General features: G+C 45.8%; 1 protein-coding gene across 1 annotated transcript in view; it reads right to left on the reverse strand.

The window, feature by feature from the left end:
* The window catches only part of DMC1 (DNA meiotic recombinase 1), a 29736-nt gene that overhangs the window by 5445 nt on the left and 13978 nt on the right, over nucleotides 1-10313 (reverse strand). The window contains exons 7-8 of the mRNA XM_019544924.1: nucleotides 2719-2791; nucleotides 1904-1995 (exon numbers count right to left, since the gene is read on the reverse strand). Of these exons, the coding sequence (XP_019400469.1) occupies nucleotides 1904-1995; nucleotides 2719-2791 (165 nt within the window). The remainder of the gene's footprint in view (nucleotides 1-1903; nucleotides 1996-2718; nucleotides 2792-10313) is intronic.

Here is a 10313-nt window from a genome sequence, read left to right on the forward strand (position 1 = left end):
GATTGGATGGGATTCTGCCTACTTCTTCCAGCTTTTCATTGATGTTGAACAACTTCATATCATTTTTGCATGTCACGGTAGTTCCATAAAGGGCAACTCTGCTTTCTCTATGAAATATTCTTGGGGATACAGTCTCCTCCCATTCTCCTAACACAGCCAGTCATCACAACTTCCTCTTCTCAATAGTGGTTTCTAGGTGTGTCAGTCCTACATACTCTAGCACCTGTGTTTGCAATTTTGTCTTTCCACTTCATTTGTTTCCCCTTAAATTAGTGATTAGTGAAACTGATTAGGAGAGTCAATTTCAAGACTTTTAAACCAGCCTTAATCATTTGTGTTTCTAGGTTGGTATTAAGTACATAAGGTTTCTGAAATGGTAACAAGCTTTTAATAAGGTATGAAACAGTTAGTGCAGACCTTATTAATGAGCACTGTTTACACTAAATTTAGGTAAGTGCATGCTTTAGATAAGGATATAGTTTTTTCTCAGTTCCTAGGCTATATACTCATGCAGAATATAAACTGTACCAACAACTTTTTTTTTCTGAATCTGGTATTAGCTTAACTAGTAAGATGATGGAAGCAAGTCAGGAAATGGAGAGTGTATATAAGCAGGATCCCATGTATTCCATGATTCTGTGGCTTCAAAAATTTTAGTGTCCACTCACTACTTATAACATTGTGCATCAAAAACCTCAATGTATGTCTGTATGGCTCAAGGCAATGCCATGCTGAGACATACCGCACCCTCCAGCTCCCAAATAGAAAGTAGCATAGTTGCCTTAGTGCAGTGATGTGTATGTACCAATAAAGTCAGTCTTTTAGAACATCACTTAGCAGAGCTTTTTGGGCCACATGTGCCACACATGCAGCAGCACTACTTCTGGTTCAGAATCTGCCTGGCTTGGGGTAAGGGTGCCATATCTCAGCCTAACAGCAACATGCTCAACATGGCACTGCCTGGCACAATATAGAATTCTCAGTTTTCATTCTTGAAACATTACATTCTGCAGTTTGTAGACAGCTTGAAGTGATATTTCTGAGATGTGTGAACTGCCTCATTCATAAAGGGGGCGCTGTAAAAGTTAAGATGACAGATGAAATGTCACCATTGTTTACTGCATCACCACCAATAATTTTTATAGCAATAACAAACTAATGTGTTTTTCTCTCAATTCCTAAAGACTTCTTTGTCATCTGTGAGTTTCACCTACCACCTACTCAACTATCAAAACCTTTAATTTTCTCATAATAATTTATAGAGTGCAATTATGCAAGACAGGTTTTGATGCATATTTTAAATTGAAGGACAACATACAATTAATTGAATTGAACATAAAATTAAGTAACACAAGGAACATTGTATTATGTACATTATTAATCTCCATAACTAATTCAGGGGAAAAAACCTTTACTTTTAAATTTACAAATTGAAGCTGCAACAGAATTTTCAATCTGCTGTTCCATAGTGCTGCAGGCTATAGGGAGCTTACCTCAAAATGAGTGAAGCCTTGTCTGTAAGGTTCCTAGTCACAATAAAAAATCACCTATTTTTACTGTTGGCCTATACTGAAGCACTTGTGACTAGTCTTCATAGGTACCAGTGTGTTATTTCTCATAGTGTTTCAAAGGAGTCACGTTCAGATAATATGATGATACTCAGATATCAAGTAGAATTTACTTTGTATCATTGGAATTTAATTTATAAAACATCACCGAACAGGAAATACTGTCCTGAGAAGATCCGCTACAGAAGACAATCACACAGAAAAATAGAAGCAAGCTTCCAAACTTTGCCCCAGTCTTAGAAAATTTTAGTGATCATGAGTGGGAAGTCTCAGTAAATAAACTGAGAACTACAGAAAAAAATAGGCTACTGTGCCTATTCCAATGCTGATCTTACTGGTATATGCACGAGCATACAGCACATTGTCAAGAACTGCATCATGGTCCACACTGAAACGATCAGCAATATCACGAAGACGATCTGGACGGCTGCAGTATATCACAGTTAAGGATTCTATTTGGATAAACAATGCAAATCATGATATTTAAGTTTGAAGTTAGTATGGAAACTACATTAATATCTATTTTTCTCCCAGACAAGGCACCATAATCTCTACTTCCACTTGAATAAAAAGCACAAATTGCGGCTCAGGGCAATATTATTTTTTATGATATAGACATCTGTCTCCTAGGGACTGGAAAGAAAGCCAAAAATAATTTTACACTGTTCATCAAATAGATAACAAGTGGTGATTACAAGGTAATAACAGCAGGGATTACTACTTACCTGGAACCTAGTGTTAAATATGAAAAACTTTTATTATAGTTGTTGTAGAGATGGGCATACTAGAAATACAGAAAAGATGTAACTAGATTTGTATTGCATCTTCAACCCAAAATTGGGATGGATTATTACTAATGACTGAGAGATAAGAGACATTGCATAAGAACTTCCATACCTGGAACTATTCAGCCTTCTTGCCTTACTTATTCATAATAACAGTAAATTATACTGCTTTATTTTTCCTCATGATGCCATAGGTCAAATTCAATAGACAACTCCATACCTTTATTCATGTACAGTGCTTTTCAGTGTGTTTTACCTGTCTTGTGAGACAAAATGTAAAGAGATTATGGGGGCGTTATGCTTACTGCAAAATGCATCACTATGCCATGCCATGGAACTTGCAACTTGCTTCATTAAAAAGATACAAAGTGTTTTCAGTATCAATGAAGATAATCTTCCCTCCTGTGTAGCCATCTGCTCCTGGAAGCTGAGCTGTCACTGGAATGCATCATAAATAAAGGATCAAACTGAACAGAAGGGGGGAAAGTCTCTCGCACTCTTTCAGCTCTCTCTACTACTATTTCTAATAAGTGGCAATGATCCACCATTTTGTATACAACAAACAAATGATTTGATAACAACAGCCAATGTTGCATTTATAGGAAGTCTGATTTCTCTCTCCAGCTGGCTTGAGAAGTATCCAATCTAACTTTTCTCTACCGGAGGCCATCCTAAATCAGAGATGTCAAAACGCTGAGATACTGAGTACCAACACTAAATTTGAGCACTAAATGTAAATAACTAGTACAGGTTTCCCTGGCTTTATGCAGGTTCTGTATGTGCAAATTCGCTCTTATGCCATGACCCTTTTTATACCAAAAATTCATTATATGCAAGGTAAATTCACTCTTATGCAATTGGTGTGGTGGAAGCCCATAGTCAGCTGCTTTGTGCGGTGCATTGCATGAGTGACACACACCAAAATATAGTCTCCTGTGTGAATCTGTGTTCCCCGCTCACTGTCTGTGACACGTGTTTCTGTAGTTGCTATCCTCATTATGATAGTGCCCTGTGCTTTTGTGTACTATTTCTGTTGGTGAGTACCAAAATTGTCTTGTAAAAGCAGTAGAAATGGGCTTGGGGGTCAGTACAGTCAAGGTCTTGGAACATGCCTATTTGTTACATTGTAAAGTGGGTTCCCTTTATGCAAATTCAAGTTATGTGCCACTTTCCATGAACACATGTACAGCATAAAGCAAGGGAAACCTGTAATAAGTAATGTGCAGGAATACCTTGGACTTCTGTGTGAATGTAATGGTCTTTACTGGTATGGTTTCTAACTAATAGGACTTTTTCATCTTTCTGTACTATATTATCATACTTTATTAATCTTGCAAGAAAGATACATATCCAACAGATAATGATCTTTTCAATTTCCCACCAATGAATAAATTCATATGATTAGCCTGTCCATGTACTGCATGCACAGGATATTGCTCTGCTGACCAAATTTGGCTCTCCAGCTCTAATTTGCACACTCCTAAACCATACAAAAAACTCCCCATTTTTGAAGAAACAACCTCAACATCTATCATAATAGGAGGTCAGACAATACAGATGTTAAATCTCCACGATATCTGGTAATGAAATCCCAATACTGTTAACAGCCCTTGAAACAAAATGAATAATAAATAAAAATCCATTAAAAAAAATCCATTACGAATTCACTTGAGCAGAGCCCAGTAGTCAAGTCCAAATGTCAACTGAGCAGGGCTCAATCATTCAAGTCTGTGAGACTTCACCACAAGTATCCTTCCTCCCATACTCATTGGTCTGGGACTTCAGATACTCCCCAAGTCCATGGCAGGCATCCTAAGTGCAAGATTGCTGATGGTTTTCCCAGGGTGAAGCCTGCTCACTGCACTCCAGGTATGCAAAGTGGTAAGTATTGGATTCAGATTTGGCCAATTTGGAGGGACAGTGATTCAATTCAGTGATTCGAGTCACCGTCCCTATTCGATTTGGCCGAATCGGATTCTGAGATTCAGCGCCGATCTGGAGATTCATCCATGGACTATAATGGGGAAATACCTCTAACTTTGTCATTTTTTGCTGATTCAGGTGAAAACAGCAGAGGTGGTAGCTCCTTCTGAGGGCATGAAGCCTTCCAAGTTTCAAGGAGCTAGGTACAGGGGGTTCTGTGAAAGTACTGCTCAAACTGTTGAAAGCAAAACTTGTATCACTTGTGTGTGTTAAGGCAGAACAGGATGAAGGCAGTGGGGATGGTAGCCCCTTCTGAGGGCATGAAGCACACACATTAAATGCAAATACTTCCTCAGCCTGACGAAGGGTTTTTAAACCTGAAAGCTTGCTAAGATATATTTCTCCAACTATTCAGCTGGTCTAATAAAAGATATCATATTGCCCCAAAGAAATTTGTCTGCCTTGTGTGCATTAAGGCAGAGTGGGATGAATGCAGCAGGACTGGTAGCCTGTAACAGGGGGCCTTCCCAGTGCCAGTTAGATCCTGACCTGTTTCTGGGCCAACCGCCCACCCCTCTTTCACCTGCTACGCCTTGATGGAAAACTGATTCAGATGGTAACCAGGCAGGAGGGTGCCCATTTAGGCCCCTGATGTCTAGGGCTGACATCCATTCTGCAGCTCCATACCTTCCCTACACTGTACCCCATGCCTCACAGATTGCATCCTTCACCCCCTCCAGCTGTGGTCCCCTCTCTGGGACATTTGGCTCCCCCTTAGGCCCTGGCCCTGCCTTCAGGCCAGTCAGAATCCCGAGCCTCTTGCTCTGGACATTTCTTGCAGTGCGCCCTTGTCCCTTCTACCCCGCCCCCCCCACCCCCTTTGGGTCCTGGCTCCAGCATGGATCAGTCGAGGGTACCTCAGGTCAGATCTGAGCTGCCTGCCTGTTGTCACCCTCACAACTCCACTGCAAACAGTAAGCCTCAGGCCTCTCAAAGATTGTACAGGTCTGGGCTTTCCCCAGCCAGGACTGTGAGCACATGTGGTGGCTGGAGGTTATCAGGTGCCCCTACCCACCTTTCACCAGGGAGGTTCATGGTCCTGGCATTTCCTGGGGCTGCCATGTCACCGGCAGTCCCATCAGGTCTCCCTACCCTGGCAGGATGCAGTTTTAGGTCATGCTCAGGACCTGAGGCCGCCTCCTTCCCCATAGCCCCAGCTCATATCTCCAAGTTTGTCCTGACATGGGAGCTCAGCAGGGAGATGTTCTATCTCTGCTGCCTGGTGATAAACTAAACTGCTGCCTCCAGCTCTGAGAGTGGGGCATTAAACGGTTTGGAAAGCAACTAAAAAAAGGAAGTAGGTGTAGAGTGAGGAGGCTGGCACTCACACCGTCTGCATGTGGAGCTTAGGGAACCCCAGCAGCAGGAGGTTCACCTTCAGGAACACCAGCTGGTCCACCAAACCAGGATCCAAGGAAGTGTGGTGGGGTGTCACAACATCACCAGCCATGCTGAACACCCTCTCACTTGGAACACTGGTTGGTGGACAGGTGTTCCCGGGCAACTGTGGCCAGATCCTGCCACACCTGGCTGCAGGTTGCCCAATAGGCCAAGGGGTCGCAGTGCAGTGGCTCCACGTCCTTGGTGAGATAGGTAGCCACTGAGGCCTCCATGCTGCCTACCTGAAGGTGGGGTCTGGTGCCTCTGGACCCCAACACTGAAGCCATACCCTTGGCCCACATTGGTGGTTGGAGTGCTGGCAGGGGAAAGTGGATTCCCCTCTTCCATGTTCCCCTGCCTCTGCCCTTCTTCCTCACTGACTCTGTTCATCAGCACCTCTGTCCAATGATCAAGGGTTTTGCTGCTGCAGATGCTCCCCTTCACCCTCGGGTCACAGATGCTCACCAGCATGTGGGCCATACTGGACTGCAACGGATCCAGCCATTTCTCGATGCCCTACTTCAGCCGCTTCATCAGTGCCTGCACCTCTGGGAGAAGCAACTTGCCCCAGCCAGGAATATTGATCCCTGGAACTTCTCCATTTGATTCTCAAGCTCCTTCACTATGGGGATCACCTGGCTAAGGAGGGCATTGCCAGCACTGAGGCTCTCAGCGGCTTCGAGGAATACCTTGAGGACCACCAAGTTCTGGGAGATGGTATCACACTCTGTTTTATTAAGGGGGCCGCTGATCCCAATGTCCCCGACCAAGGCCATCTCATGGACGGCCTGCTATTGCTTGACCAGCCTTTTGAGCATTGGGTATGTAGAGTTCCAGTGAGTCTCCACATCCTGCATGATTTTGTGCTGTGGGATGCTCAGCTCTGCCTGTTTGTCCTGCAGCACCTTGCCCCCCTTGATGCACCAGTGAAAATAGCCTACCACCTTCCTGCATTTTGAAATGAACTGGCTGGTAGTGGTAATGACAGGCCATCACCAGGAGCCCTGTCTCCCTCCATGGTGTCCCTGACTATGAGGTGGAACTTGTGTGCCACACTGTGGATGCCAACAAAGTTGGCATCACACACCGCCTTCACCATATTGGCCTTGTTGTTGATGACCATGAATCCGTGGGTGAGCTCACCCTGCCCATCAAGCCATGTGGTTTATGGCCACCATGATCTTCCTTGCCATATGGGACTTATCCATCACATCTGCTTGAAGGAGAGCCCACCGACAGCCTGACTGATCGCACCAGTGTGAGGGAGAGGTAGGCATGATCTCCACTCCAGCTGCTCCAGATGTTCAAGGTGAAGTGCAAAGCTACCTGCAGCCCTGCCTTCCACAGCTCCTCCCTCAAGCACTCCCTGCATGCCTCATATAGGGAGGGCAGCACCGTGCTAAAGGTGGTGCATGTGGGCACTTGGTAGGATGGGGCCAGGAGCCACCTGAACAGAGGAGAAGGGCTGGCCATCCAGAGCAAGCATCTCCCCAGTGCTCTGGGTGACCTTGCTTACCTTGGGAAAGTCCTTCCCTTTGTCTCCACCTTTCCACCACTAGTCCGTGGTGGCCTGCCTCTGTTGCTTGGGGACGGAAGCTTTGGAGTGAGAGGGGGACTTATTTTTGGGCACATTCCCACTAGTGCAAGGCTGAGGAAGAACAAAGGCAAGGGTGTGCTGCCTGCTGAGATGTAGCAGCATCGTTGTGGTGGTGAAGTGTTTCTCATCCTTGCCCTGGCTGATCTGCTTTCGGCAGTGCTGGCAGGTAGCATACCTGAGATCATCTGCCACCTAAAAATGATCCCACGCTAAACTACCCATCCACTTCTGGGTTGCGGGTGGGGATCCTGCCTTATCCCCCTCCTCACCAGGCAGAGGCACAACAGGAGGAGCTGAGCCACCTGCTCCCACAATCTTCTCCAAAGTTCCTTCCAGAAGAGACCTGCCTCTAAGGGAACTTTGAGGGGTGTGGAGCACGAACTAAGATTCCTGCTCCTTCCCCAGAATTTCCTTTGCTATAGCACTCAGCTCTGCTCTGCTGCTTCCAGATCCAGCTCCTCTTCTGGCACTGGAAGGCTTATGCTGGGAACTGAAATTGGGGTGGAGACTGCCATGCTGGTGCTGGTGGTTATTGATGGTGTTAATGAAGGTGGTGTCGGTGCAGACACTGCTCCCACCTCCTTGCTCCCACTAGCAGCAGAAGACTCATCCTGCCAGGAAAGAGGGTGTATCTATGTTTGGGTGTGGTGGTGGAACTTACAGCTCTCCCTCTGCCCCCTCCCCCTCCCCTGCCAGAAGACCTGGCACCTGCCTTTCCAGCATGCTTCATAAGGCTTGGTGTGCTGCAAAATGTGTATGTGTCTGTAATATATGTTGTGCTTTCCTACAGTGCACAGTGATGACACACTGTCAGGGAAAACACAGAAGAAGAGAGACTAGCTTGCTACCAAGAGACTAGATAGCAAGCCAGAGCCTTTCAGATGCTGCTGGTCCAAGACAGACAGCTTACAAAAGGCACAGATCACTTCAGACACAGCCTTATATTTTGTTTCTATGTCCCTCCCCCAGAGCACTGTGATTGGAAGGGAACTCAGGAAAAGATCACAGTCACTGACCAGCTACATATGTCAATATCAAAACAGTCTCTCCCCACCCCCCCCAGTTCCTCTCCCTCCCTCTTCTCAATTTCTGTTTCCTGCATGTCTGCCTTCCAAATCTCTGAATCTTTCCAAATCTTTTCCAAATCAATCTGGACCTTTTAATAGGTCTCCCATTTTGATTCAGATTCGGAGATTCAGTTGCCTAGTGCACACCCCTGTAGGCTTCAGTTGTGTGATAATAGGGGACTGCATGTATACTTTCCCCTGCCTTGCTCCTTGGCCTTTTGGCTAGGAGCAAACAAGACTAGGGGGCATCTGAACCCCAGAGCCTCCAGGCCATAACTATTAACAACTGAAAAAAATATATAACTTTTGTTTCCAGAGTCAAATCAGTCCTGAATTAAGTTCCAAATTTCAACTGAGCAAAGTTCAATCATTCAAGTCTGTGTGGCACTACCACCAGCAAGTATTCTACCCTCCAGACTAGCCAAATCAGTTTTGAATTCCAACAGCTGAACAGAACTTGATCGTTTAAGCTACCACTGGCAAGTAACCTCTGTCCCAGACTCTTCAGCCTGGGACTTCAGATACTTCCAAATCCATGGCAGGTCAGATGCCCCTCTAGTCTCGCTTACCCCTACCAATAGATACTTGTGATGTGATAGCACTAACCACCCAGGGTCCTATTGTACTTGGCACCACACAGTTATAGTGACGAAAATCTTCATTAATGCTGAGTTAACATTGCACAGTGGTGTATCATGCCTTCCAAAATGTTATGGCCCAGCAAAAAATTCAAACTTCTGAAAACTAGGATAAACAGAGTTAAATATATGAACACAGAATCGATTCTGTGGTCTTTGAGTGATGCACCAATCCAAGCAGAGCACACAAACTTGCACTCTGCCTTTCCAAACAGAGCATCTCATTCAGCGTAAAGGGCACGTGACTATTGTAGGGCGATGTCTACCACTTCCTGTTTGCTCAAGCAAAACTCATGCTTAAGCATGCTGCATCAAACAGGAGCTACTTACATCTGTTCTACCTCAGAAAACATATAGCTGCTATTCCACATTTGTTACATTTTACAACTTCCATCATTTTACAGCCCCTACATCCTTACCTACAGGATTCCATCCAATACTGTATTTTCATTTACCTATCATGAAACCCACAGTACCCCTTCACATCTCATTGCTGGTCGTCCCTACACCAGGAAGACTGATGTACGCTAGTAATGAAACCACCTGCACTCAGAACTCATCACAGAAACAAGACATATTGGAGCCCTACAGGTAAATGTTAGGTCTGTGAAAAGCTTCAGAGCTGATTTGTTTCAGAGATTTGGCCTGATTTGGTGGCTGAATCTCTGAATCCAAATCAAATCAGGAGACCAATTAAAAGGTCTGAATCGATTCAGAAAAGATTCGGAGAGCTTCGGCAATTTGGGCAGTCCTTGCTCACTGCAGCAGGGAACTGGACCTGGACTCCGTGCCAGTAAGTAGGGCGTGGGGGTGTAGGGGCTGGAGGAGGGGGAAGAGGACCATGGGGGGACCCCTGCCAGGCTGAATCCCCTGCCTGCTCCCTAAGCCACCTCCATGGCTGCCCTGCTCAGCACCAGCTCCATGTTCTTTAAATAAAAGTCCAGACTCGGTGGCTGCTGCCAGGTGAAGGGGCGATCCCTACTACCCCATGCCACATGGGGAGCTCTGCCACAAGCCCCCTGACCCCAGCCCACTCTTCCAGCCCCGCTACCCCCATGGCTGCTCTGCCTACCCCAGCTCCTGGCCCTTTAAAAAAAACCCAAAAAACCCAGATTCACCGGCTGCTGCAGCAGCCTCAGGGCTTCTGGAGGCTTGTGACAGACCACCTCAGGCAGCGTGGGGCAGTGGGGACCACACACCCCCACACCCCGCCTGGCAGGAGCCAGTGAGCCGGGCCTTTTTTTTTTTTTTTGCAAAGGGCTGGGAGCTGGGATGGGTGGGGCAGCTATGGTGGG

The sequence above is a fragment of the Crocodylus porosus genome, unplaced genomic scaffold, assembly GCF_001723895.1.
Source record: "Crocodylus porosus isolate Cpor-Errol unplaced genomic scaffold, CroPor_comp1, whole genome shotgun sequence".
Classification (NCBI taxonomy): Eukaryota; Metazoa; Chordata; order Crocodylia; family Crocodylidae; genus Crocodylus; species Crocodylus porosus.